The sequence below is a fragment of the Rhinolophus hipposideros genome (genome assembly GCF_964194185.1).
Source record: "Rhinolophus hipposideros genome assembly, chromosome: 18".
In the NCBI taxonomy this organism is placed as follows: Eukaryota; Metazoa; Chordata; class Mammalia; order Chiroptera; family Rhinolophidae; genus Rhinolophus; species Rhinolophus hipposideros.
In genome coordinates this window covers 460,868-487,471 of record NC_138064.1, presented here as the reverse complement: position 1 = coordinate 487,471, position 26,604 = coordinate 460,868, and the positions used below count along the sequence as shown (strand labels likewise).

General features: G+C 47.1%; 2 protein-coding genes across 4 annotated transcripts; one reads left to right on the top strand and one right to left on the bottom strand.

Moving 5' to 3' along the window:
* The first annotated feature begins 336 nt into the window (after window positions 1-336).
* Window positions 337-10,842, top strand: H2AZ2 (H2A.Z variant histone 2). Its single transcript, XM_081079921.1, has 5 exons — window positions 337-453; window positions 3,874-3,951; window positions 6,252-6,365; window positions 8,297-8,426; window positions 9,098-10,842. The coding sequence occupies exons 1-5, from the start codon at window positions 451-453 to the stop codon at window positions 9,157-9,159; spliced, it is 387 nt and encodes a 128-aa protein (XP_080936047.1). The 5' UTR covers window positions 337-450; the 3' UTR covers window positions 9,160-10,842.
* A 3,160-nt stretch (window positions 10,843-14,002) lies between these two features.
* On the bottom strand, window positions 14,003-26,233 carry PPIA (peptidylprolyl isomerase A). Of its 3 annotated transcripts, none has more exons than XM_081079919.1 (5): window positions 23,880-26,233; window positions 15,777-15,807; window positions 15,605-15,693; window positions 15,216-15,388; window positions 14,003-14,764 (listed from the first exon to the last, which is right to left on the bottom strand). In XM_081079919.1, exons 1-5 carry the CDS (start codon window positions 23,943-23,945, stop codon window positions 14,632-14,634), a joined length of 492 nt encoding a protein of 163 aa, XP_080936045.1. In that variant the 5' UTR covers window positions 23,946-26,233; the 3' UTR covers window positions 14,003-14,631. The 3 variants fall into 3 exon arrangements, with proteins under 3 accessions (XP_080936045.1, XP_080936044.1, XP_080936046.1); XM_081079918.1 differs by lacking the exon at window positions 23,880-26,233 and adding an exon at window positions 17,630-17,779; XM_081079920.1 differs by lacking the exon at window positions 23,880-26,233 and adding an exon at window positions 16,514-17,108.
* Between the last annotated feature and the right edge of the window lie 371 nt (window positions 26,234-26,604).

The following is a 26,604-nucleotide window of genomic DNA, read 5'->3' as shown; positions in this document are numbered from 1 at the left end:
GTCGTTCGCAGCCGCCCACCCACCTTGTTCGCGGGTGATGTTCCCATTGGCTAACTTCCGCAAGCCTTCCACCCTCACTGGTTCGTCCTTCCGTTCGTCAGACTCGGGCCGCGGACACAAGCGGAGAGCAGCCGGTGAACTCTCCCCCCACCTCGCGCACAGGCACGTCTGTTTTGGGGCCGGAGGCTCCGCCCCACGTGCCGTGTGCAAAAACAAACAGCCGTTAGGGAGGCGGTGCCGGGGGCGGGATCGGGCTAGAAGTAGACGCGTGATTGGGCGGCTGCCGGGGTTCAAACCAGCAAGGCAAGCAGCCATTGGCTGGGGCGGCGCGAGGCGGGCCCCGGTTATTGTCCGGGCTCCGGCGGCGGCGGCGGCGGCGGCGGCGGCGGTCGGTGCTGCGGGAGCGGCGGCGGCGGCTGGGCGGCAGCGAGGGCGGGAACGGCCGTGACCATGGTGAGAGCGGCGGGGCGGGCGGCGGGCTTGAGGCGGGCCGAGGCCGGGCGGCCTGCCTCCCCTCGCTGCCCTGCGAGCAAGTCCGAGTCCTGAGGGGTCATTTGGCGCCGAGACGCAGCTCGCGGTGAAGAGCGTCCGGGACGGCGGGACTCGGCTGTTGTGAAGTCGAGAGGAGGGGTGCCGTGGCCGGTGCTGGCCCGTGGGCAGGAGCTGCCTTCCGGGCACGTTCTCCGTCACTGCGCGGTCGCGCCGGGTCTCTGCCGCGGCGGCGCCTGTGCTAAGGCCCCTCCACAGATTACGGCCAATCTGCAAAATGGGCTCGTGCTGCTGCTTGTCCCAGGCCTTGCAGGTCTCCAAGGTGTCGCGCGTTTAATCTCCAGCGAGGTGCTATAGATTGGGAGTCCCTTTACCAGCAGCTGAAAATGCCGGAGGCACCGAGTTGTCATTCAGGCTTTTAAGGTTTTAAACTTGACGGGAAGTGAGCTTGTGTCAAAGTAATGCGGAATTGGCTTCGTGGTATACAGTTTTCGGCTTTTTCTGAATGAAATGTACTCCAGCTCTCTCCACAGGTGCGTTTCCTACCAAGATGCTCAACCCAGGTTCACCCCGATTCAGTTTCTAGAGTCAAACTGTTGTAGTGCTTGTGTTTTTCTCAGTCAGTCATCAGATTATAAAATGAATGCAAAAGTTGGAAGGTACACAGTGTGAGGACGTTAAGAAAAATAATTATTCATTTACTGTACAATTTTATATTCACACGTTTGATGCCATAAAACTTTGATTTTGTTGAGAAGTGTACCTGCAGCCTCCAAATCTTGGAAATATTTAATGTATTGAGGTTTTTAAAAACTGATTTCGTGTCTACTTCCTTGAAAAGCACATAGATAAAATGAATATGATGGATTGAAACAGTAAGGGTAAAATTGCTTAAGAAGAGTAAATTGGGAGGGTAAGGGGGATCCAATATATGGTGATGGAAGGAGAGCTGACTCCGGGTGGTGAACACACAGTGGGATTTATAGAGGATGTAATACAGAATTGTACACCTGAAATTATGTAATTTCATTAACAATTGTCACCCCAATAAATAAATTAAAAAAGAAAAGAACAGTAAATTGGGAAGCCTGGGGTGTTTTGCAGTTGGTGGCTTTTGATAGTTCTTATTTCATAATTCAGTCATAGAGAGACGGCTATTATAATTTTGGACTCATGCACCAGTTGAGAGGTTGTTAAATGTATTATTTCAGGGCAAATAGAGGTGAAAAATCTCTGAGTAATAAGTGAGAATATATTGTTCCTTGAGCTGACCTCAGAAATCAAAATATTATGCAGTATCTTTTTCTTGTTTAGCAATATAGACAGAAATTATTAAAATATACGAGGTTTTCTGGGAGAAATCTAGACCTCTTCAATTCTCTCTGTTAAATCAATCTCTCTTGCTATGTCGTTAAGTGTAAGAAGGAGATATGAATTAGTTCTTAAACTTTTTCCTGCTTCTGATTCCTGCTACAGCCTTTTTTTTCCCTCATACAGTTTTCAGAGATAAACATTAAATCAACTTAGACACGGACTTAGGGGGACTATACACGGTTGATTTTTCGCGTAAAAATGTTAAGGAAAGCATTACAAAGGGAATATGCCATTTCAAAACTTATTCTCTACTTCAAAAATATAGACTTAGACCCTCAGCTAGCCAATTTTGTAAACCGATTTCTTTCTTTAACTAGCTTTTTTTACAGTGAAGAAATAATAAATTTAAGTGGTAAAATTAAACCAACCAAAAGAGAACATTAGTTTTCCCTCTTCTCAGATCCGTTGTATTCCCTCCCTAGAGAAAAATAACTTTTTGTAACTATTGTGACCTTCCAGAAATGTATGTGTACACACACTGTAATGCCCCATTTTTACATAAACAAGAGCTCACTGCCTTTGTACATACCTCGCCTTTTCCACCAAGATATGTGTTTTGTGGATTGTTTCTATCAGCACACAGCTGTACCTCATTTGTTGAAATGGCTGCATAATACAGTTAAGTCCTCAATGGTTGTTGGATAGGTTCCGCAGCTTTAAGCAAAACAATGCATAACAAATAATGAAACCAATTTTACCATTGGCTAATTGATATAAGCAAGAATCTTTTGATGTTATAACAAATAACGTTGGCGTTATTCGAGGACCTGCTGTATTTTCATTGCATTTATATACCATGTCCTGTTAGTAAATGTTAAGCTTATTTGAGAAATGCTTTTTTTCTATCAATTGAAAGTATTTGTTTAACCCCTCGAGTATAAGTTTGAAAGCCTGTTCTTAATTCTAAAATGTACATAAACATAAAATTTAGCATTTTAAGTGTACAGTTTAGTGGCATTAAATACATTAACATGTAGCCATCACTGCCAGTCATCTCCAGAACTTTTTCATTTTTCCCCAAACTGAAACTCTGCCCATAAACAGTAACTCTCCATTCCACCCTTCTCCCCATCCTCTGGCAACCACCATTCTTCTTTCTGTCCCTATGATTTTGACTAGGTACCTCATACAAGTAGAGTTAAATATTCCTCCTCTTGTATCGAGCTTATTTCACTCAGCACAATGTCTTCAAGTTTCATCCATATTGTAACATGTGTCAGAATTTCCTTTGTGTAACTGAATACTATTCCATTGTATGTATACCATATATTGTTTACCTATTTATACATCAGTGGACCCTTGAGTTATTGTGAATAATGATGCTATGAGTTCTTGCTTTCAATTCTTTGAATATATACCTAGAAGTAGAATTGCTGGATCATATGATAATTCTGTGTTTAATTTTTTGAGGGCCTTTTCTCCCCCACATGCTCTTTTATCTCCTGGAAGAGCTAGGTTTTGAATATTTCTGTGGAAGTGATATATGTTGACTTTTTTTTTTTTAATTTTAAGTGTGATTTTCCAGAACCCATCAACTCCATGTCAAGTAGTTGCTTCAATCTAGTTGTGGAGGGCGCAGCTCGCACTGGCCCATGTGGGGATCGAACCGGCAACCCTGGGGTTACGAGCATCGCGCTCTAACCAACTAAGCTAACTGGCTGCCCCTACATGTTGACATTTTAAAAAATTATTTTGTTTGAAATATTTGTAGCAAAAGTTATATTGACTTAAGATTCTTCATTCAGAAATTTGAAAATTATGTTCAGATTTTTATAAATTTCATTTTATATAAGCATTTAAGGTTTGACCTCATTTTTATATAAATTAATGGTGCTATAACATGTATATTATTAAATATATGTATATTTACTTTATTATTTATATAAAATTGAGGGAGGAGATCAACTGTATTTTTTTAACTACCTAAAGTAAAACTAGAAAAAATTTTGTTTCCTGAATAATTTTGAAATAGCATTTTCAGCTCTTCATCTGGAGCTTTTTTTCACATAGGCTGGAGGCAAAGCTGGAAAGGACAGTGGGAAGGCCAAGGCTAAGGCAGTGTCTCGCTCACAGAGAGCTGGGCTACAGGTAATGTGTCCATGTTGTAATTCATTATTCAATTATTTTCTTTAATGTTGTAATTCATGACTCATAGATGTTTCATTAATTACAAAAATGTACTTGTATGACTGACCTTTAATAATGAGGTTAATTGATCAAAATTTAGATCATAGAACAGTTGGCTTTTAATTTGTATTCTCTTCTTCCAAGTGAGAACAAGTTATGAAGAGATCTTACAATGAATTTGGTAATTTTGCTCTCTTAAAATCTTTTATTTCTAGATTATAATTATGTTCCTGGTTCTTTTATAAATTGTATCATACTGAAATGAGTATTCTGTGGTTTTTCTTTTGAACAACATGTTCATAGTGGTGCATTAACTTTCAGGATGAGATAGAATTTGGGGTAAAATAATGAACTATCCATTTAGTCCTCTGAGTATTTCCCCCATAGTTTCGGTTTTAGACTGAGTGATGATATATTCTAAACATTAAATATTCTCAAACTTTATATATTTGAAAAATTGCACCTTTAATCCACAAACTCAAAATTTTCTGGATGAGTAAGAAATATTCTCTACATACTAGAGACACTTTAAACAGGAAAGTTTGAAGGCCAGACTGTAAGGTTTCGGTTTTATCCTTTTGGCAGTGGTGAGTCATTGAAAATTTTTTAGCAAGAGGATGACCTGATCTAGGTGACACTGAAGGAAGGGGGATAGGAACTTACGGGTACATTCTATGTTTTAGAGCATCATGTAAATCTCAATTAGAATTTATTTGAAGGGTCCTTCATTTGAAGTGGGAGATGGAAGATACATGGAGGCTATTGCAGTGGTTTTAGGAATAGGTAATACATACTTGAATTAACGTGGGATGGAAAGGAATTGGAGTCATGCACGTGCTTCCCAAAAAGTGGGAAGAGAAGCATAGGGTTGAAAGGAAAGTCAAAGGTTTCTGTAAGAGTTAGAACCGAAGGGACAGAGGCGTCTGTAATCAGCGCAAGTTAGGAGATTGAAGAATTCAAGTGGAGTCATTCCAAACTTCCACCAAAACAGCCATGTGAAAATGTCCAAAAGTTGTAGATTTTAGTCCAGCTTTCCAAGAGAGGTGATCAAAAGAATTGGAGATTTAAAACCACTTCTGTAAAATTGGTAGTTCCTAAGTTGAGCATGAGAAAGGAACACAAGGACATTGGCGCGCCGCTCAGAAACACAGAATGAGTCAGAAACAGAGAAGACGGGAGTAGTGAGAGTTCAGAGTTAGTATTAGAACTCTGATCTCTGCAACCCAAGAAGAAATGGTTTGGGGTCCTATGTGTCAGACAACACAGCAGTCACTGAGGATGCACTGGGGAAAGGCATGCAGCCTGCTCTTAGGGGGCTGGGAATTACTTAGGGAAGGAGGAGAAACAACAAAAAATCATGCCTTCTCTCCTAAGGATGCGATCTGGAAGTGGCCGATAGATTTGGTCATTAAAATGTCACTGCTGGCCTTCCAGGATGATGGTAAACAGAAGCCAAGTTTAGGAGAAAGCGGGTGACAAGAAAGTAAGGATTTCAGTATTTGCTTTTAAACTTTGCCTTTGGCAAGGAGATATCTAGACTGTAAGGCAGCAGTTGCTATAGACGTGTGAAGAAGTCTTAAGTGAAGTGTGCAGAAGGAAAGGAGCCAGTGGAAGGAAGTAATTGGAGCTGCTGGAATGATGGAGCCCGTAACAGCATGAGGAGGGTCCATTAGGAAGGTGGTCGAGAATAGTCAAGGACACAGACACAAGTGGGATTAGGATCCTTTGGAAATGAGAAAGGACATATTCTCAGGAAGTAGAGTCACGAGGAGAGAATGTGGTTGGTTTTTCTCAGGTCACCTCTTGAAACTGAGGAAAGAAGAATGGAGTTGGGACCGAAGGAAGGTGGTAGAGGTTGACAGCCGCAGAAGCCGTTGTGTGAAGGAGTTAACCAGACAGAATACAATTAATGGGTCATGCGGCATTGCAGTTGGTGACTGCACAGCACAGCTTCTCTCCATTTTATAAGGACACTCCATATTATGCAGAAATGAATTCACAAGACCCTGTGGTGGTTCGTGGCTTTTTAATTTGTAGTCTTTCCTCAAGAGGGTAAAAGCAGGCATGAAGATTTGGGGCTGATGCCTAGGACACCACACACAGGCCCGTGGAACTGTTAACTGCCAGATAGGTTTGGCTTCTAATCTGGGTAACCACATTGTGTCATTTCATGTGTTACTCCTATTATTCGCCTTTGATTACACTTCGCAGTGCGATGTTAAGACCCTTTTGTGCTCCCACTCAGACGGCCTCTCTTTCAGTTCCCCGTGGGCCGCATCCACAGACATCTGAAGACTCGCACCACGAGCCATGGACGGGTCGGTGCCACCGCTGCAGTGTACAGCGCTGCGATCCTGGAGTACCTCACTGCGGAGGTCTGTGGGGGTGTCTGTTACGCACGGAAACCCAGGAGGTGCCCAGGTCACAAGTGGCTAACACCATGGAATGAGGGTTTCAAGCAAAAAATACACTTATGCTCCTTGGTTTCTTCCATAGCAGTTGTAGGTGTGTCTTAGTCAGCCTATTACCCAGTACCAGAGTCTGCTCGGTTTTCAAGTTAAGCAAGGGCTGGCAATCAGTATTTTTAAGTGACATGACAAAGGAGTGTAAAGTGATTTAAATACTGTACTGTTTATTAAGTGAACTCTGAAGTATGTATAAAATCAATAGGTGATAACCTTTTAGGTAATGAAGATTAGGGGTGGGGTAAATAAAGTTTGCCAGTGTGATGATACATTTTTTAAAAATCACAAATAGAACATGAAATTGGATAAAAGACCTAATCATTTTGGTTGTATACATACAATACTGTATCTTGCTCAGTTTCACACTTTAGGAAGATAAGTTAATTGGGCAAGAGTTCTTGATTGTTGGGTCATAGACCACCACTTCCTCCATCCCAACCCCACCCCTGCCCCCCGAAAACAAGTGGGAAGCCATGAAACTCCTGCACCTATATTCCAGGCCAGTGGGAAGTGGTGGAGACCGCCAGCCTAGCAGAAACAGAAAGGAGGTTTTCACTTGAGGGAGAGGTGGTTGTGAGCTAGACTGAATGATTTAGCTTCAACCTGTGTGTGAACTGTCATTGCTGTGATCTCGCTCACCTCACCCGGTCATTTGTGTCCCCTTGGAGATTTAATGTTGAATTACCAATAGTTTCAACTTGGCTGTCATGAACCAGGGATTCTGCATCGGTGACCGTATGGTTCTAGTTGAGAACCACGCTTCCCCGTTGTTCCTTAGCAGCCCTCTGCCAGCGTTTGTTTAGCTGCAGACTTTTCAGAGAGGTATGCGTTTTGTTCGCTCGTGGAGGCATAGTCTTCTGGCTCAGAATGTTGAAGTCCCATCTGAACTCCCATTATCTTTATTCTTGAGAACTTTGATTACAGTTTATTAGGTTACGGTTAGACAGTAAACCTATATAAGCAGTCATATTTTCTGATATTTAAGTTGGGGGTTTTAGTCAGTAGTAGAAGTAAAGAAAATAATTTAGTCCTGAGTAGAGGTAATCACTTTTCAAACTTGGCCACATGCTAGGGCCACTTGGGGAGCTTTCAAAAGACGCTGGTGCGGGCCGGTCAGAGTCCCAGGGACAGTGAACAGAGTGGGGACTGGTGGCTGGTGAAGTGTGTCCCCCGAGGCTTCCTGCCGGCTGTTCTCGTGAGGAGGCTCTGTGGAGTTACTTCTGTATTACTTCCATCAAAGGTTTCATAATGCCCTGTATCCTGTGGAGGGGGATAATGAAGTAAAAAATGCATTTTTAGGGCCAGCTGGGACTTTGAAATTCCTCAAGTTGAAAATTTCCAATATGGAATAAAGAGCTTCTAGCTTATCAACTACAGGTTATAGGGCCCAGTGATGTTAAAAACTCTGAATAAGAAAGAAATTTTTAAATATTTAATCTTTCCTACATGTGCTAAGAAATAAATTCCAGCCCTTAAGGGCTATACAGAAATAGACTACACGGAGATACTAAAACTTGTGCTATTTCCAGATGTTCACATTCAGAATCTTGACTAAGGAATGGTATTCTCCCTTGTCCTTACTTCTTTTTGTAGAAGTAGCTTTTTGCTCAAGTTTCTAGCTCTTGCAAAGAATAAATATAAAAAGGCCAAATGAAGAGTTCTATAAAAGCATTATCAAAATATGAAAGAGAAAAAAGATGTGTTGGTGTCTATGTATCTGTCGTGTGTTTTATGTATACATGCTATCTATAGAGACCTTTTCGGCTATAATTGCGAGTCTACACCAAATCCTTAAGCCCGTCACCCTCAGTTTAATGTGTTCTGTCGCTGGTGCTCTGCAGGTGCTGGAGCTGGCAGGTAACGCGTCCAAGGACCTCAAGGTAAAGCGCATCACTCCGCGTCACTTGCAGCTCGCCATCCGTGGTGATGAGGAGTTGGACTCTCTTATCAAGGCCACAATAGCTGGGGGCGGTACGTACTCCCACCTCTTCAGCCTGGATGTTGTTGGGCATTCTGTTAATAACATGTAATTCGGTCAGTGATCCAGTGCATTTGATTAGCCAACTAGGAAACTTAGAAACCTAAATTCTGTAAGTGTTGTTTTCTTACAATTCTAGGCTTCTTTTTATTATCATTTGAATGAATACTCTTTTCCATATGCAAAGCTTTTATTTTAGCAAGTCCTTTATCTAAAGTTTATATACGATGCTTAAAATAATTCCCATGCCCTTTAACCTATGTTTGAAAATGATCTTGAGAAATTGATTAATGTGATGCCTTTGAAAATCAGGGCTGAGATCACTGAAAGAGTCGGGATCAGTGAAAGTGAGATGTAAGTTGGTGTCTCTTAATCCTTGGTGGATCACATTTGGAAAATCTCTCGAAAGCTATGAAATCTCTTCTCCAGCAAAGCACGTAAAATCACATCAGTTTACATACAGTTTCAGAGGGGAGGGGTTCCCAGCCCCCAAGATGGAGACTCCCTTGGTGTAGATGCTTAAACAGGATCAGCATGTTAAAAGGGACTTAAGTAAATGTCGTTCTTTGTGTCATTGCTCTTTCTCCTTTGAGGCACTGGAGTGGTAAGACATAGCTGGCTTGAAGTTTTTGTAATAACACCATCTCCATTTATTCCACCCCAGGTGTGATCCCGCACATCCACAAGTCTCTGATCGGGAAGAAGGGACAGCAGAAAACTGCTTAGAGAGTGGTTTTAACCAACGCTCTGCCTCCCTGTCACTGTACTGTAACTGGGGCAGAAGAAATGATGGGGACATGTGGAATTTTAAAAACAGCTAAGTGGAAAAGCATAGACAATTACTGTAGACATGATAAAAGAAACATTTGTACGTTCTTAGACTCGAAGTTTGATAAAAGTACCTTTTCATGTGGCAGCAGTTATATGTGGATTGGCTAGGTTTCTCCCACATGTTTTATATAAAAAATGGAATTGATAAACCATTTTTTACAAAAATAATTTGTCTCAAAACTGTTCTGTTCGTGATGTGTTGGAGATATTTTGCTCATACTTCGAAATTTTTTAAAATTTCAAATCGGTTATATATTCAGAATAATCTTAAAATAGAAATTGGGAATATTACTTTACCGTGATTGATAGCATATTATATTGAGTCTAAGGTGTTATTCATTTGTAGTATGCACCGTTATTTTACATACCACTAAAGAAAAACTGCCAGTTAAACCATAAAATACTGTCAGTAATGAGATGCAGCCCAATTTCAGAGATGTTAGAATATGAAAAAGTGTTTAGAACTGATGAAATAGGATAATGGAATTATTTGATTTCCTGAGCACCTAATTTGTGGCAGGCCCTGTACTGAGTGCTTTACTGATCCAGAAATTTTGCCTGCTCTTCGAGATGTGAAATCAGGCTCACAGAAAATAAATGGTTTGCTAGAAAACATGGAACTCATAGATAAAAAGTGGCAGGGCTAGGATACAAATCTAGATTTGCCTGACCTCAGAGCCCACACTCTTACCTAGAATTGAAGTTAAATTGATCAGTTTTCTGTTTTGGGCTTAAAATTCCAACTTTCAGTGGTCTTTTACTGATAACAGTAACATTCAGTAATTTGTATATTTTTTAAATTATTTTTCTTTGTCAGTTTCTAAGTAACTGTTGTAAAATTTAAGTTAATGTACCAGTTAATGGTCCATCAGAAAATTATATTTTTCTGCCTGGAAATCTTCATTTAAAAAAAGTTTTAATGTTTTATAATACAACATTATGAAAACAAAACTCATTTTTAAAAGTTATTTTATTATGGAAATTTTCAAAGATACAGAAAAATAAAGAGAATAGTATAATGAACCCGTGTGCTCATCCTCCAACTGCAAGTTCCCCTGAAGTCAGTTTTACTTGTGTCCCCACCTGAGCCCTCCTCCCAGGGCATTGGTTTGAATCCTGTTCCAGGCATGATTATTTCCATGTCTGCATGCTTTAGCATGTCTCTCTCAAGATGGGCAGTTTTGGACCGTAACCACAATATCATTGTCTTAAGACAAAACAGTTTATAATATGAAATATCCAGCTGGTATGCAAGTTTCCCTGATTGTCTCAGTATTTTTTGTAGTTGGTTTCTTTGAACCAGGATCCAGACAAGATTTACATCTTGTTTTGCTAATAATTCTTGTTTCTTTTTAATCTATATGGAGGCGTCTCTTCACTTTTTTTTTTTGTAATTTAATTTTTGGAGAAACTGAGTTACCTGTCCTATAGAATTGTCTGCAAGTGTGGATTTTATTGAATGTATCCTAATGGTATTTACATTTTTTTTCTGTTTCCTGTATTTCCTGTAAACTCTATAGATAGCTCTAGAGGGGTTGCTTTTTTTCACTTTTTTCATAAAAATAATTCATAGGTGATAATTACGTACTTCCTACTTGTCACGTCAGGGAGCTCCTAATTCCTGCCTGTCTCTCATGTAACGTTAGGAAGGGTGGTGGGTTTGGATGCTGCCAGCCCACTCCATCCACTGTGAAGTTCTCTGGTCGGCTTTTCCCGAGAGTTTTAGCCACCATTAGTTATTATGGTCTAGGTCCAGGATTCCCTTGGGAACTGCCCACTGGGGCTACCCTGTCATTCTTTCTGCATCTGGAATTCTATAAAGAACTTTTGCTCTTTGCTTTACAAGGCAGGACAGGAAGAAAATTTCAGATTCTGATTGAATTATCTTGGCGTGTATTTTGAAGAAGTTTCTATATTGAGAGGACCCACAATTATCCTTGTGTGAACTTTTAGTAGTTCTCAGAAGCCAAAGTAGCAATAGGGGAGAAGGCACTGACAACAGAGAATAAGGTTCTTCACTGGAGTTGTCTAAACAATTGCTTCAAATATCGATTTTCTTTTGGTAGTGATTTGACTACCTACTGTGTCCCCAGGATTCTGTTTTCTAATGAAAAAAGCTGAGCAATGAGCTGTATGCTCTGGGCCTCACCCCCACAAATGGGTCCATCTTGCTTCATCTATGCCCTCCCCACTTGCTTAAAGCCTGTCCCAGCCATCACATCATTTCTTCTCTAATAGGTATCTCTAAAAGAAAACTTTCCTTTAGAAGGTTTAACAGATCCAGCCTAATTACTTTACATCTAAAATTTGTTCAGTTATTCCAGACTTGTATTAAATGGCATGGCACAGATGTGTGGAATGGCCCTTCAAAGAGGATGTTTTCAACAAACCGAAGGGACTTGGACCAGGCCTGGGAGAGTGGGGTACATCTGGGAAAAGTGCAGTGCTCGGCAGCAACATGTCAAATAGTCTTGAGAATGAAGAGGGACGTTTCTATGAGTTACAACTGAAGAGGGATTTGAAGTGGGAGTGTGAAAGACTACTGCTTTGGTGCCTGTGGTTGAATTTATCGCTTGGTTCTTTTTCCTTAAGGTGTAAGTGCCATACAAAGTATTAATTTCAGGTGTACGGCATCATGCTTTAGTTTGTATATATTGCAAAATGATCACAGTAAGTCTAGTTAACATCCATCACCCTCCAGTTACAGAATTTTTCGTATTGAGAACTTTTTAAAAATCCCTTGGCGACTTTTTCCTTGAGAATTTTTACAAGTTTATTTGACCCAAACTGAAGATGTTCTGGGGAGTCAGATCTCAAATGCTCAAGAGTGTGAATTTTGCAGCTTTTGTGCGATTGAGGGTAAGGAGAGATCTTAGCACTTTCAAATATCTAATACTGTATTATTAACTGGAGTCACCAGGCTTACTTTATAACTGGGACTTTGTGCCTTTCGACCCCTTCACCCATTTCCTTTTAACAGCCTCACAGCTGCTAATAATCGCTACCCATGAGCTTCGTTTTTGTTATTCAGATTATTTTTGAACTTTATTGGAACTTGAGTAACAACATCCATACGTCAAGATGTTCCCCTTATAATATAGGTGCTTTATCAACAAATACATCTAATTAAGGGGGGGGGAAGCTCCCATGTGGAAACTTGAAATGGTGATCCTGGAAATGTCAGGGTAGAGGAACCTGCAGGCCCACCCAGGTCATGTACTTGGCTCTTGTGCTTTGCAGGTCCTGCCTTCTTTACAAAGTCAAGGTCTATGGCAACCCTCCGTCCAGCAAGTCTACCTGTAACATTTCAACAGCCTTGTCCTGCTAAAGCTTTCACCCATTAAGGGACACAAGGTCGCCAAAGAAAAACTGCAATTTGCCCAAATCCAGGTCTGACGTTGAGGGCAGCTATCAGGAGGGCTGCACCTGCATCTATATAGGCTTTCTGGGGTCCTAAATTTCCCCAAACCCAGAGCAACGTAACTGCTGCACATCAAGTTTGGGGATAAACAGAGCAATAGATAACCAATACAATGTGCTTCTCTATGTAAGAAAATAAGTTCACAAATTGGGAGAAATACAACAGGATCTACGTTCAAGTTCCACGCCGTTCACTTACATATTTTCATCTCCTCTGGGCCAGGGACTAGCCAAGGCACTGGGACTCATGAACAAGCAGGACAAAACCCTGGGGTCCACACTTCTAACTGGGCAACCCCATAGAGCCAAGTGCCCACTGTGAGACATGACTAATACTGTAGTCGGTTCTGAAAGAACGTGACAGGCAAAGCACCACTCAGCTGCGGAACTTCCTATGGGTATTCCCTAGGGACTGGCAGCAGCCTCTAAGCAGCAATGAAGAGTGAACAGGGTACTGGAAACCATGTTTCACATATGCAGGTCTTGCTTGAGCCTTTTGCTCCTTAGCCCTTTGATGCCTTTTTAACTAGGCCACATTACATGTGCTGACACCATAGGGACTAGCTGCCAACTACCAGCACTGGGTCTGCCTGCACCTCCAGAAGCTGAGGCAGGAACCTCCCTCCCCGGTTCCTCATTGTTCTTTGTCCCCAGCACGGTGCCGACACTTGTTGGATCAACAAAAGCAAAAGCAAAAAATGATCAGACCTAGGACGTGTCTCATCTCCTATCTCACACCTAGGACTAGTTTATCAAAGGGAACAAAGGTCAGGCTGATGAAATGTCCTCTGGGCATTGTCACCAGCAGCTCTTGAGTCCTCGCCATCACCCAGAGAACATGAGTCAACTTAGGACTGAAATTCAGGGAGGCATGGCTGGCCAAGTGCATCAATCTCACACGTCTACACAACAGGATTATTGGGACAATGGAGCCCCCAAATGGGGATCAGTTCGCTGGGAGGGGAGCAGCAGAGGTGTTCTTGGCTTGCATCTCCACTGGATTGCCCAGTTCTTTGCACAACTAATCCCAGCCCTGCATTTTGCACACTGCACTTGAAAGGAAACCAAGCTCACATGGGGGTCTCATCTCAACTAGGTTTTCCAGCTCAGGCAGGTCACGTTTGCACTACAGAGAGGCTGTCAGACCTCGAAAATCACCATGAGCAGTGGGTCTCCACAGTTCAAACCACGGGGAGGGGCCCTAACCCACAGGCAGATTGGTCACCAGGGGGTCTGGGGTTTCAAGAGTACTAAGACAGAGCCAGATGCCCTCACTCCACAGCACCAGGTCCCTACCTGGCCTCTCACCAAGATTCAATTCTGTCAATTGCACATATTAAGCTTTATTATAAACCTTTAATTGGTCATTACCTTCTCAACAGCCCAGTAGCCCCAGGACCTTCCCCGAGCCTACAGCCTGACAGATTTCCCTCACTGTACACACCAAGTATGTTCCAACAAGCTGGTTTTCAATTTGACAGCAGTAATTTTGATAGCTACCGCTGAAGGTGCCAGGTGGGAATTTCAGTCTTTGATCCAAACAGGTCAGTCCTTAAGTTCCAGCTCCTTGTTTGTTTCTGCCCTTGCCCACACCTTTAGTATGCCACTCACAGCTTACTTTGGGGATACAGCGATATTTAATTCTCCTGTCAGGAAAGCAAAAAACCAAATAACTCTGGAATTAAGCAAACATAGCTAGTATTCTCTTAGAAGTAATCTAAACCACCCCAACCCAAACAAGGGCAGACAACTGTTGTTTAGCTTTTATTTCATAATCATAAACTTAACTCTGCAACCCAGCTAGACTTGGAGGGGGCAAGGAAAATATGAAACCCACGAACTGCAGCGAGAGCACAAAGATTATGGGGTGTTCCGAGCAGATGGGGCAGGGGTGCTCTCCTGACTATAGAAGGAATGGTCTGGTTAAGGGAAAACCAGTCAAATGCATCAGAGTTGTCCACAGTCAGCAATGGTGATCTTCTTGCTCGTCTTGCCATTCCTGGACCCAAAGCGCTCCATGGCTTCCACAATCTTCATGCCATCTTTCACCTTGCCAAAGACCACATGCTTGCCATCCAACCTGGAACAGAAGAATAAGCTCTACCAGCAGGAGCCAGAGGCAAAGGAGCGGCTGCATTTGCACTTAGATGAGAACAGTGCCCCACACTCAGATCAGTGGCTTATCCAGCCTCCAACAGTAGTTCCTGCTGAATAGTAAAACACTGGAAATACTACTTTATCCTTCCACCTAACAGAAAAGGCAACACCACAGATGGCTATGATTCTCCAAGAATCACTAAGAATCACTAAATTTAGAACAGACCCCTAAAAGGGTCAATCACATCTGAGATGAAAGTACCACCCTTCATATGGAGCTAGCCAGCCAAGGGCCACTTCTCCATTACAACCCATCTTGCTTCTACAGCAAACCATCTGAACGTGTAGGAATGTGTGCCTTCTACCACCTTCAAGACGGAAACAGCAGAGAAAGGTGGGAGCACTGTGTCCCCTTTGCTGGGCTCTGCCCTTACCACTCAGTCTTCGCAGTGCAGATGAAAAACTGGGAACCATTTGTGTTGGGTCCAGCATTTGCCATGGACAGGATGCCAGGACCTGTATGCTTCAGAATGAAATTCTCATCATCAAACTTCTCCCCATAGATGGACTTGCCACCTGTGCCGTTATGGCGTGTGAAGTCACCACCCTGTGAATGGTAAAGAGGAACCTGTTACCGTTGGCAACACATTCAGAAAATACGCTAAGTCTGCAAGGTTCATACTTCAAAGTCAAGTTCAAACTGACTAGGTTTAAGTGGAACCAAAATGGTACAATTAACAGCTCCTATGTACACATCCTGAATGGTACTGGCCCAATCCCAAATTAAGGCCACAACCCAAATGACAATCAGTAAATTTCGTACCTGGCACATAAAGCCTGGAATAATTCTGTGAAAGCAGGAACCTTTATAACCAAATCCTTTCTCCCCAGTGCTCAGGGCACGAAAGTTTTCTATTAAAAAAATAAAAAGTATACAGTATGTATACAACACAATAAAAACTGGACTACCTTTATTAAACTTAAAAGGAACTAACCTGCTGTCTTTGGAACTTTGTCTGCAAACAGCTGTAAGAGAAAAAGAGTTAATTAACACCTGCTTACAAATTTTACTGCAAAGTACCCAAGTCTTTAAGGGGCTTCTGAGTCAAATTCATATTCTCACTAGAATAGAACGCTTCTTCAGTCATTACTCTGAATCCCAAAGAACTGCTCCAGATATCCTGGGAGGTTGGGTTAGGCAACATGAGACCCAAAGACATGCCAAAAATCCGGAGCCCGTTAAGACTCAAATAGTGTGAAGCTTCTAAAACTGACTTAGAACTTTTAAGTGATATCACACCTACTTCTAAGCAGATCTATGGCTTCTCAAATGTACGTCACCTCCCCCAACTGCAGCTGGAACCAAAGGACAAGATTTTCAGTAGTAACAAGCACTGCTGCTACATGATCGGGGTAAATTGCTGAAATTTAGTCACTGGTAACGAAAATGCTACTACCTCCAATCTGTTAACATAGCTTTAACGGATTAGATGAGCAGTCACTTCTTGGTTTCCAGGTCCCTTACCTAGTAGTGGAGTAAAAAATATCAAGATTGGTTTCTAGTGCATCTGCTTGGCACCTTTCCTTGCACGTACGTACAGAACATTTTGGCTAGAGACGTCTAAACAGCACAGAAAACATTTACAAGACCTTTCACAAGGACAGCTAAAGTATGTCATTAACGATTCCAGAGACCTGTGACTAACCAGCTTTGCACATCCCTGGGTCTTACCATTAGGAAGACAGTCACTGAGCTTCTAAGCACTTGTACCTAAAGCACACGGTCTCTCTAAGCACTGTCTTCTCCCAACGCTTTGTGCTCCGTATTCAGACCCCTGCCGTTTCCCCTAGGCCTCGGCTAACGCCCTTACTGGCCGTTTCCACCTGCGCTCTCACAGAAGGACGTGCAGGAGCTGCTCTCTCGTCTCCACTCGGCGTCCGGCTAACCCGACACTAACGAGTCACAAAGCATTAGGCTCAGGCCAAGTTTCCACGCGGGGCCTCGACAACTGTTCGGTGGCCGCGGTAACGGTGGGGTAGGCCGGTCAGCGTACCGTGTCCGCGAGCGCACAGCCCCGCGCGGGCGCGTGGACAGACGGGAAGCCTGCAGCCCGCGTGACGCGCACGCGGGGGAAACCTGCCCCGGGACAAGATCCCGCCCGCTCGCCAGCCGGGCTTGGGAGACGCGGTCGGAACACGCGGCCTCCCGCCGTCGCCGTTCGGCGAGCACCGCGCCGCCCGCCGCCCGGGCTCCGCACCCTCGCGCGCGAGAAGAGCCGGGGCCGCAGAGGCCGCCGCCGGCCCGGGCGCCTCCCACGGGCGTCGTCACCACGGCGGGAGGCGGGCCGCGGCGCCAGCACGCTTCCGCCCGGGTGGAGGCGGGGAGGCCGCCCGGGCGCGCTCCCTCGACCGCGCGCCTGTCAGCCAGGGCCGCCCGCAGCCCCGCAGCGGCCGGCGGCCTCCGGGGACGCCGTGCGCGGGAAGGGCGGCCCCCAGGTGCGGCGGCCGCGAGGCGCGAGACGAGGCTTCCGAGCGCGCAGGGCGGCGCCCGCCGTCCGCTCGGGGCGTTGCCGGCCCGCGGGGCCCGCCGTCCGCGCGGGGGCCCACGGCCCGCGGTCCGAGCACGTGCGCGGCCGGAAGGGCGCGGCCGCCCCTCCCCCGCCAGCCTTTGTCTGCCCGCCGCCCCCGGCCTCCCAAAATGGCCCCTCGTCAGGAAATGGCGCCGCGCCGCCGCGCTCCTCAGGCGGGGCGCCCGCCCGGGCCCCTCGGCCGCCGCAGCCCCCGCCCGCACGCCCGCCCGGGCACGGCCGCCCAGGCCCACCGGCGCGCCGCCACCCGCCAGCCCGACCTCAAAGGAGACGCGGCCCAAGGGCTCGCCGTCGACAGCGATGTCGAAGAACACGGTGGGGTTGACCATGGCTGAGCGCGGGCAGGTCCGGGCGGCGGCGTCTGGAAGGCAGCACGAGCCCCGCCGCCCGCCCCTCTTATAGCCTGCCCGACCCCGCCCACGGCCGGTCGCGCGCCTCTGCGCCGGCCAATCGTGCCCGCGCGCCGGTCGAAGTGATGGTTCGGCTGGCCTATGGGCGGAGACTACGCCGGGGGGCGGGACTACAGGCGCGCGTGCGCGCTGGCGGACGTAGGCAGGTTCCCGCCCGCGGGCTCCGTCGCGGCACTGCGGCGTGTGTTTGGACGCGGGGCGGGGGTTCGGGGTGACGGGATGCGACAGGGGGGATGGGCGCCGGGGACGGCCCGGGAGGACCGGTGGGACCCCGAGCGGGGCGGGGGGCACGGAGGCCGCCCTGTGGCCAGGGCGTGTCCCCATTGCGCAGAGGGGGTAACTGAGGCGACCGCAGGCCTCAAGGTCGCGCCGCCCGCCAAGGTCGCGCGGGGGCCGGCGCTGGCCGCGCCTCTTGGAGGCCTGGTGGCCTTCGGCATCACCATCTTCTCCAACTGCAGCTGAGGCGCAGCCGCCCCTGTCTGAGCGATTATGAAATGCTTCCCAAATGCCCTACTTTCCGAAAATATCTTGTCGCTCTGCTGGAATTTTCACCAGGAGGAAGACGTTGCAACAAGAGCCTGACGGACTCCTACCTGTAAAGACCTGCACACTCTGCCCTCTTTTTCAATCTTGAAATCTCTATGCTCCCCGCCTTCAGCGGCAGAGCTGTGCTCTGACTTCTGGGTGAAACACAAGACAAAGCTACAATCTGAAGTCCCCCAGGCAAGGACACTAATAATACTTTGGTCACTAGTATTACATGTACTTATGTGACCGTCGTGTTTTGTTCAGAAAACCTTAAACGGGAAAAACGTACCCTCCTCTGCCCCTTACTTGCCGTATTCAGAATACTCGCCTTCAAGACCAGGGTCAGGTGTGAGAAGCAGATAGGCCTTGCAGTGTGTTGTAGATGGAGTCCCACGTCGCAGGTAGCTAGCCATGGTCATTCATGGTGACATTTAAAGTTTGGTTTTGTTCTCACAGCCACCCCACCGTCCCACTTACTGATGTGGAAAGTACGGGTCCTGGAAGTCCAATGGCTTACTCAGGGCAACCCGCTTCAGAGTGCCAGAACTGGAAGCTGTGTGGTGGTTTTTTCCCCTCATTCCATGTCACCTGGTGCTTTGTGACCTTGAGGAAGCTGCCTGCCCTTATCTGGTGCTGAAAAAACTGAGCCGAGGTCTTCAGGCCTAAACTTCACCCCCTCTCCTCTCGCCCCCCCCAACCTGAGAACAGTGAGGACCCCTAAGTGAACGAGTGCGGGGATGCCTAATGACGTCATGCTTCAGGACTTCCCTCTCTGTAAGTCCCGCCTTCTCTTCCCCATCCACATGGTCGCAGGAAGTGCTAGGCCTTCTCACTCACCCCCCCAGGATGCAGTGTGCACACCAGGAAAACCAGCAGACAGGTGTTTGTTTGCCAGGGGGCAGCTACGTTGTAGCAGCATTATCTGTTGAACTGGACTTCCTAACAGTGAAAGTCACAGACAGCACAGGCCCTCCCAAATGCCAGGCTGTCCTGCCTTATTTGGATGATTCAGACCAAAAGCAGATCCAAGGGGACTCGCGCGCCCCGGTCTGGATGGGGGAGGCCCGAGACTGCCTTCCTGTTGCATGTTATACACAAATGCTCATCTCAAGATGTGTCTGAGCAAGAGAGAATGTAACAGGAAGATGGATCAGGGCATCCAAAACTGTAAAAACGGACTCCTTTGGAGGAGGGTGACTTGTCTCTTGAGGGCCTAGCTTGGTACTTCTGTCATCTTGCTTCTGCTCTCAACTGGGTGGAAGCTGCCCCTACTGGGACTGCCAGTGATGTCACACTCTGCAAACCCAGGGCTTTTCCAGGCACCTTCTTCCCTGCATCAGGCACCTTCACCACCTCCTGCTTCCACAGCTTCCTTGATGGCCTTGACTTTTTGCCCTCATTTCTCCAACTCTGACCTTTTCCCCTTGAACTGTTTCTCAGATTTCTCCTGTATCACTTGCTCAATTGATCTTAGTTTGTTCCTTACACAGTTGGCATGGCAAGCCCCATCCATTCCATGGCTCAGATTCTCCGATGATTTCTAGACCAAGCTCCCGTCCCTGCCCTCCTCCTATCCCCATCCCTCCCCTGTCCCCCTTCCCCTGCCACTCCTGCCCCCTCCCTCTTCCTTCTCCCTTCCCTCCTTCCCTTGCCCTCTCCCTCCCCAGACCTCCTATCTGCAGTCCCTACTACTACAGCTCATGCTTGGTCTTGTCAGGCAGCAGCCTCCTAACTGGTTCCTGAGGCCCTGATTTTCCTGGTAATTCCAGAATGATCATCCTCAAAGCCATCTGATTTTGTAATGCCCATGCTCTACAGCCTCCTCCAAGAACTGCTGGGCTCCAGAATATAAGCAGCCCCTTCAGTCTGGCCCCAGGTGGCTTGCTCCCCAGTCTCACTTCTGCCACACTGGGTTTCTCCTCACTGCACCCCACACTGTTTCCAGGACTCATCCTTTGTCTGTGCAGTGCCCCCCCCCCTTCTCCACCAACAAAGCCCACCCCTGTCGTCCTGGTGGAAAGCGTGCCTTAGCTCTCCCAGAGTCATGAGGCTGCAACATCAAAACTCAGTAAAAGTGTGTGAATGCATGCATAAATGAGGTTAGTAACCCCACTAGTGGGTGATGAAAGGGCCAAGCAAAACCCGGGCTGGAGTGTGTCTCCCCTGGAGAGGCTGTAATTCACACACACTGCCCAGATCCTGTGGCTCGCTGGTCAGCAAGCACCTGGCCTCTGGACAGTCAGTGGGCCCAGGAACACACCCTCCTTCCATCTGTGTCTGCTGACACCTGCCTGCACCCTCACTTCCTGTCCCCACCTCTCCAGCCCCCAGGAGGTGGCCTGGCGTCATTGCTATTGCTCCTGCTGCTCATTTTCAGCGGCTCTTCATTCTGCTCCTCAGGACTTGGGATCTTTCCCAGGCACCAGTTCCTGAAGCATGCCCTATTGCCGCCCTTCTCCTCACTCTTCACTCACTTTCGAGACAGACTGCACTACTGCCTGTCCATACCACTTCTTTTCTCCTCCGCGTGTGCAGTCAGACTTCTGCGCTCACACCCAAAGCTCCCACCGCTGACTTATGGCCGTTAGCATTTACCCCACTGAGCTGCAGTCACCCAGCGCAGGGCTCAGAGTGCTGGGCGGCACATAGAGGAGCCTTCCCAGCAGTGGTTCAGAGGGAGTTGGTTTAGACACTGAACATCCAGCACCCAGTGGGGCTACGCAGCGAGGCCACTGCAGACCCAGCCTGTGCTGCCCACAGGTCTGAGCCAGGCCGGTTGGCATCACGGACCCCAGTTACGTTAACTATACAGTGGCCTTTCTCTCTCTCTCAGTTCTATACATTTTCTTTTTTCACAGCTTTATTGAGATATCGTTTCCATATCATGAAATTCACTTGTTTTAAGTATATGTTCAGTGATTTTTAGTACACTCAGAACTGTGCAAATATCACCCCAGTCTGATTTAGAACACTTCCCTCACCCCAAAAGAACCCGCACCGTTCTTAGTAACCCCCTGCCTGCCCACTAACTACTCTTACATGATGGAGTTAAAAATTGATGTAGACTGGTGTTCCAAATTGAAATATTACCAAGTTTATGCATGGAATTTTAACATTTAAGAGAACTTTACGTTCGACATATTTAAGAGTTTAACAGGATTATTTAATAATTATTTAATGACATTTTAAGATTTAAAGTTTTCTTTTTAAATTGGACAATTAAGTACTTTAAAAGAAACCAAATGTATTATATTTATGAATGTAGTTTAAATGTTAAGATGTATTAAAAGAATTCAAGTCAGCTCTCCTCCTAGAGATTAGTATGACGTGCAAGCTAAAGAGCTACGTAGCTCTAACACATGACACGTCCGCCGTTAAAATATAACAAAATAACCCCTGACTTAGTCTTTCTACGTCAAAGCCGTAGGAGAGCCCAAATCGCCACCACAGGGGCCCCGGGGCCTTTGACCTCTCCGTCCTCCGGCTGGTCACTTCGCAGTGGTTCCTGATGGGCCGCCACCTGCCCTCCCCTCGCTTCCCCACGTTCACGTTCAGGTTCCTCCGGCTTCGGAAAGACTGGGGGCGGGGCGAGAGGCGGGAAGGGCGGAAGGCGCCGCGAGACGCCGGCACCGAGGCGGCCCCGCCCCGGGCCCACGTGCCGGCCCCGCTGGTGAGGAGGCGGGCGCGACGCTTCGGGCGGGGACGCGGCCGCTGATCCACCCGCTGCGGGCGACCCAGCAGGAAAGGGGCGGTCGGGCTGGAAGGGACCGGCTCCCCAAGCCCTGCTGCAGCCCGGCCCGGCCTCGGAGGCCGTGGGGTGTGAAGGCGGCCGGGCCTCTGCGCAGCTGGGAAAGGGGAGGGCTGGTGCTTTCACGCCTTGCTTCCCTGTCTCAACGGTGGGACACTTCCCGAACACGGGGAGGGGCACGGTACCCCAAAAAGGGATGGGGCCGAAGCTAACTCAGAATTCTACACAGTACTGGATACCAGTGTCAAGGTCATTATTTAACTCTCACAGCAGTGCTTTGAAGTACCGTGTTTTCCCTAAAATAAGAGGCGGGCTTATATTAAAGTTTGCTCCAAAAGACGCAGTAGGTCTTATGTTCAGGGGATGTCATCCTGAAAAATCATGCTAGGGCTTAGTTTTGGGGAAACACGGTAGATACTCCTTATTTTCCACAGAGGAGAGGAGCTCAGCGAGGTTAAGTAACTTCCTTCGGGTCACACAGCTGCCGCAGGGTTGGCTGCTACCTGGCTCTGGGTCCTATGCTCCTCACCACCGTGCCTCACCCTGAAAGCTTTAAAAACTGTGGTAACATGTACGTAACAAAGTTCCCCACTGTAACCATGGCTGCCCAGTTCCACGTCATCGGCACATTCGTGCTGCTGCGCAGCCATCTCCTCTGTCCACCCACAGAACTTTCTCACCTTCCCAGACTGCAGCTCGGTTCCCAATAAATTACAGCAACCTCCCCCTCCCCCGGCCCCAGCACCGTCCACTTTCTGTCTCTATAACTGACCGCTCTGGGGCCCCCACACACAGGGACACCTCACTGCATTGCAGGCTCGGCTCCAGACCACAGTGATAAAGAGAGTATTGCAATAATGTGAGCCACATGGCTCTCCTGGTTTCCCAGCAACTGTTCGGTGCAAGAGGCCTCAATTTCAGCCTGTCTTGGCTTTCAGCATCCTTTCTGTCATACAGGGTGTCATGTGGGATCTCTAGTCCTGCTCCCCACACAAGAACACAGGACATGGTGAGGCCAAAAAGGAACACCCACGGAACCATGGATAGGGTGTTCATACCACTATATTCTCGCTGGCAGCTGGGTTGGAGACACAGGAAGCAGGAGCCACATGATCTGCAACCTGCCGTCCACTTCTCCGCCAACCAACCTCACTTCCTAGCTGCAATCCGCGCTTGCCAGCTCAGCCATGGCAGTTATATCAGTGGCTAATGGCTACCTGGTTACAGCTGATGGCCAACTAGTCACAGCTGATGGCCATCTACTACCCGAGCCAGCACCTTTCCCCGTGAGGCCAAGAGCCTGGAAACCGCTCTCTGGCACTCTGTCCCTACACTTCCTCACTCAGCTTCCTTGTTTCTAGGTTTTGATGTAAAGTGAGAGACCTACGACTCTTCCTTTCACTTGAACACCTAGAGGCCAATGTCAGGTTATGAAGGGGCCTGATTTCAACATTGTAGTGTCTCAGGGACTGGGAGGCCCGAGGGAGGGACAGAGGCCAGTCAGTGGAGCCATCAGGACACACACAACCCCTATCGATTATGTTCACCATCTTACGTGGGCACGGTGCGTGGCGCCCCCCCAAAAACAGCTACAATAGTAACATCAGAGATCACTGATCACAGATCACCATGACAAAGGTCGTAATAATGAAGAAGTTGGAAATATTTAAGGATTACCGACATGTGATACAGAGACACAAAGTGGGCACATGCTGTTAGAAAAATGATGCCTGTAGGCATGCTGGACGCAGGGTTGCCACAAACTTTCAATTTGTAAAACACACAATAAAGTAAAGCCCAATAAAACAAGGTAAATGGACTCACGCAGTGTTTGTCCTTTTGTGTCTGGCTCATTTCACTCAGCACACTGTCCTCAAGGTCCATCCACATTGTAGTCTGTGACAGAATTTTATTCCTTTTTATGGCTAAATGATATTCCACTGTGCGTGTGCACTGCAGTTCATTCTTCCATCCATGGACACGGGCCGCGTCCACCTCTTGGCGATTGTGAAGAATCCTGCTGCTGTGAACACGGGTGTGCTGAGGGGGTAGCTGTCCAAGGCCCTGCTTTCAATCCTTTCGCATTTGTACCCAGAAAAGGAAGCGCTGGGGGAAACAGTAATACTGTGTTCACTTTTTGAGGAGCCGCGCTGCTTCTCCCACGCCGGCTGCACCATCGTACGGGGTTCCCAGCACCTGTGCGCGTCGCTGGCACCTGCTGTTTGTCCTCGTGAGTGTGCGGTGGTCTCTCACCAGGGTTTGCACTAGCGTTTCCCTGAAGATTCGTGACGCTGAGCACTTTTGCATGACTTGTTGGCCGTTTGCTCAAGTCTTTTATTCATTTTCAAAATTGGGTTGTTTAGTTTTTTGTTGTTGAGTTTTAGGAATTCTTTACGTATTCTGGATGTTAGTCCTTTATCAGATATGAGATTTGCAAACATGTTCTCCCATTCTGGGGGTTGCTTTGCACCCTGTTGATGGTGTCCTGATTTGTTAAAGGGTGTCCAGGTGGCACCCATTGGCTGGATCTCCTGTCCGGCTCACATACTCAGCTGTGCGGCGGGCGTGGGTCCTCCCACCGAGGGAATGTCAGTGTTTCCCACAAAGCCCAGTTCCCTAAGCTGCTGGTGTGATTTTGGCAAAATTTTCCCTGGGGTGACCATCTTGGCTCCTCCCGAGGCTGGTGGACAGCACAGGAAGGGGACACTAAGGTGATTCAGGGACAGCTGTGTCATGCACAGGGCCTAGAGCAAAATAAAATGTGGGGCCCTTTGTTCAAAAACTGTCAAGCATTTCAAGGCACAGATAGCTGAGCATTCAGCCAAGCTCGGGCTCTCTGAGTGCGGGGTCGTGGGAAGCTGCACCATGGGTCATGCATCGGTGCCCACCCTGCCACTGCCTTTGGTGACAAAGCATCAATCCCTGGGAGCCCCAGACACAGGGAACAGACCTTAACAGTCAGGTTGTTTATTTCTTTTCTTAGATCCGTCCACTTTGTTCTGTGTATTTTGAGGCTATGTTCTTAGATGCATACACATTTTAAATGAAGACAGAGAACCCTGCTGTCAGACATGTCCATTGGTCTGACTTTCAGCTACATAGTTTTCAAGTCTTGAAGTTCTGCTAGGTTCTTTTTCAAACTTACAGAATCAATTTTCTGCAGTTTGGAGGTGAATACTCTTTGATTGCTTCTTCCTCTGATCAAGATTTTATAATGTTACTTTCCAGGGAAGAATGGCAAGAAAATTGTGTCTTTTCTTTAGCATGGCTGATGGAAATGTTTTTCAGTATTCATAATTGGGATGTGTAATGTCCACTTCACACAGATGACCCCAATGTCCTGAGAACAGAAGAATGTTGGATTCTATTTCACAAGATTCTCATTAAATAAATATGTACATATTGCATTCATGATTCTACGTGCTGTTTCATAGCGTGTGTTTCTAACAAGATAGAAATGAGAACTGAGACCTCTACGGAAAATTCTGCACTTCTGATGACAATTCTGCCTTCTGAGGATGGTCTCTGGCATCATGAATTTGTTCCCCACTGTGGAAGCTTGTGGTGCAGGCCCGAGGGCACATTTTTACGAGGACTTGGCCTTTGGGCGGGGGAGCACTCCTAGACTAGCACGGCACGTACAAGTGCCTGAGCCATGTACACAGATACACAACACCTGAACTGAATGGAACCCTGACTCAGTATCCCCTGGGCTGGATCCCACAAATGCATGGGCACCCAGGCTGCTCAGTATGAGACGATGGGCAAGTCAGAGTGGAAAGAGAAAGCGATCCTAGCTGATGTGGTCAAGCTTCCTTTTGCAAATGTGACAAGACCCTGTGACACTGTAGCCATATTTCGAGGGCTCCTCTGGGAATCCCAGAGGAGCTGACGCAGATGGGGGCCTCAGTCTGTGCACTGAGCTCAGTGCACAGGACACCGGCGCCAGACAACCCCCGGGCTGCACGCAGCACAAACAGATGGGGCCTGAAAGTCACACCGCTGGTTTTTCTCTCTGCTGACATAGCAGTGTGCCCGCAGAACTGCCAGGAGCCCGGCAGCGTGGCCTGCCAGCCAAGCTTTGCTGTATATGGGTGGCTTTTCCAGGTCCTGTCCTTCTCCATGCTTCCCCTTATTTCTTCTTAAAGTATAAATTGTGTGTACAACTTTATTGCCTCATTGTATCACGAACATCTAGTCTGCCTGCTGTCTCCTTGTTGTGCTTTTGGGAGCAGGCCCTGGTCTGGAAGTCCCGTGACCTGCTCAGGTCTTTCATTGCTGAGCAGCCTCTCTCCTGAGGGTTTTTTTTTTAAAAACCTTTATAAATAAGTATGTAGTTTCCCTGTAAAAGGTAACCAAGCTCCCTGGGAAAATACTGGACCCAAGTCTGAGGCAGGGAAAAAGCAAGGTCAGCCTGGAGACTTGTGCCAGAAAGCAGAGAGATCAAACCCGAATGGGCTGTGTCCAAAGGACGCAGCCCGGCACCAGAGCACCCAGCAAACTTGGGTCAACTTAAGTGTCAAGAAGAACAGTGACAGGTAGTGAGGAG

Bases quoted from the DNA above. Each gene is read 5' to 3' on its own strand.
- H2AZ2 (XM_081079921.1), top strand. The intron at 3,952-6,251 runs GTAATGTGTCCA...CCTCTCTTTCAG, and splicing joins CACAGAGAGCTGGGCTACAG to TTCCCCGTGGGCCGCATCCA. The intron at 6,366-8,296 runs GTCTGTGGGGGT...GGTGCTCTGCAG, and splicing joins TGGAGTACCTCACTGCGGAG to GTGCTGGAGCTGGCAGGTAA.
- PPIA (XM_081079918.1), bottom strand. From the start codon at position 17,698: ATGGTCAACCCCACCGTGTTCTTCGACATCGCTGTCGACGGCGAGCCC. The intron at 15,808-17,629 runs GTCGGGCTGGCG...TTTCTCTTACAG, and splicing joins TGGGCCGCGTCTCCTTTGAG to CTGTTTGCAGACAAAGTTCC. The intron at 15,389-15,604 runs GTACGAAATTTA...TACCATTCACAG, and splicing joins TTCCAGGCTTTATGTGCCAG to GGTGGTGACTTCACACGCCA.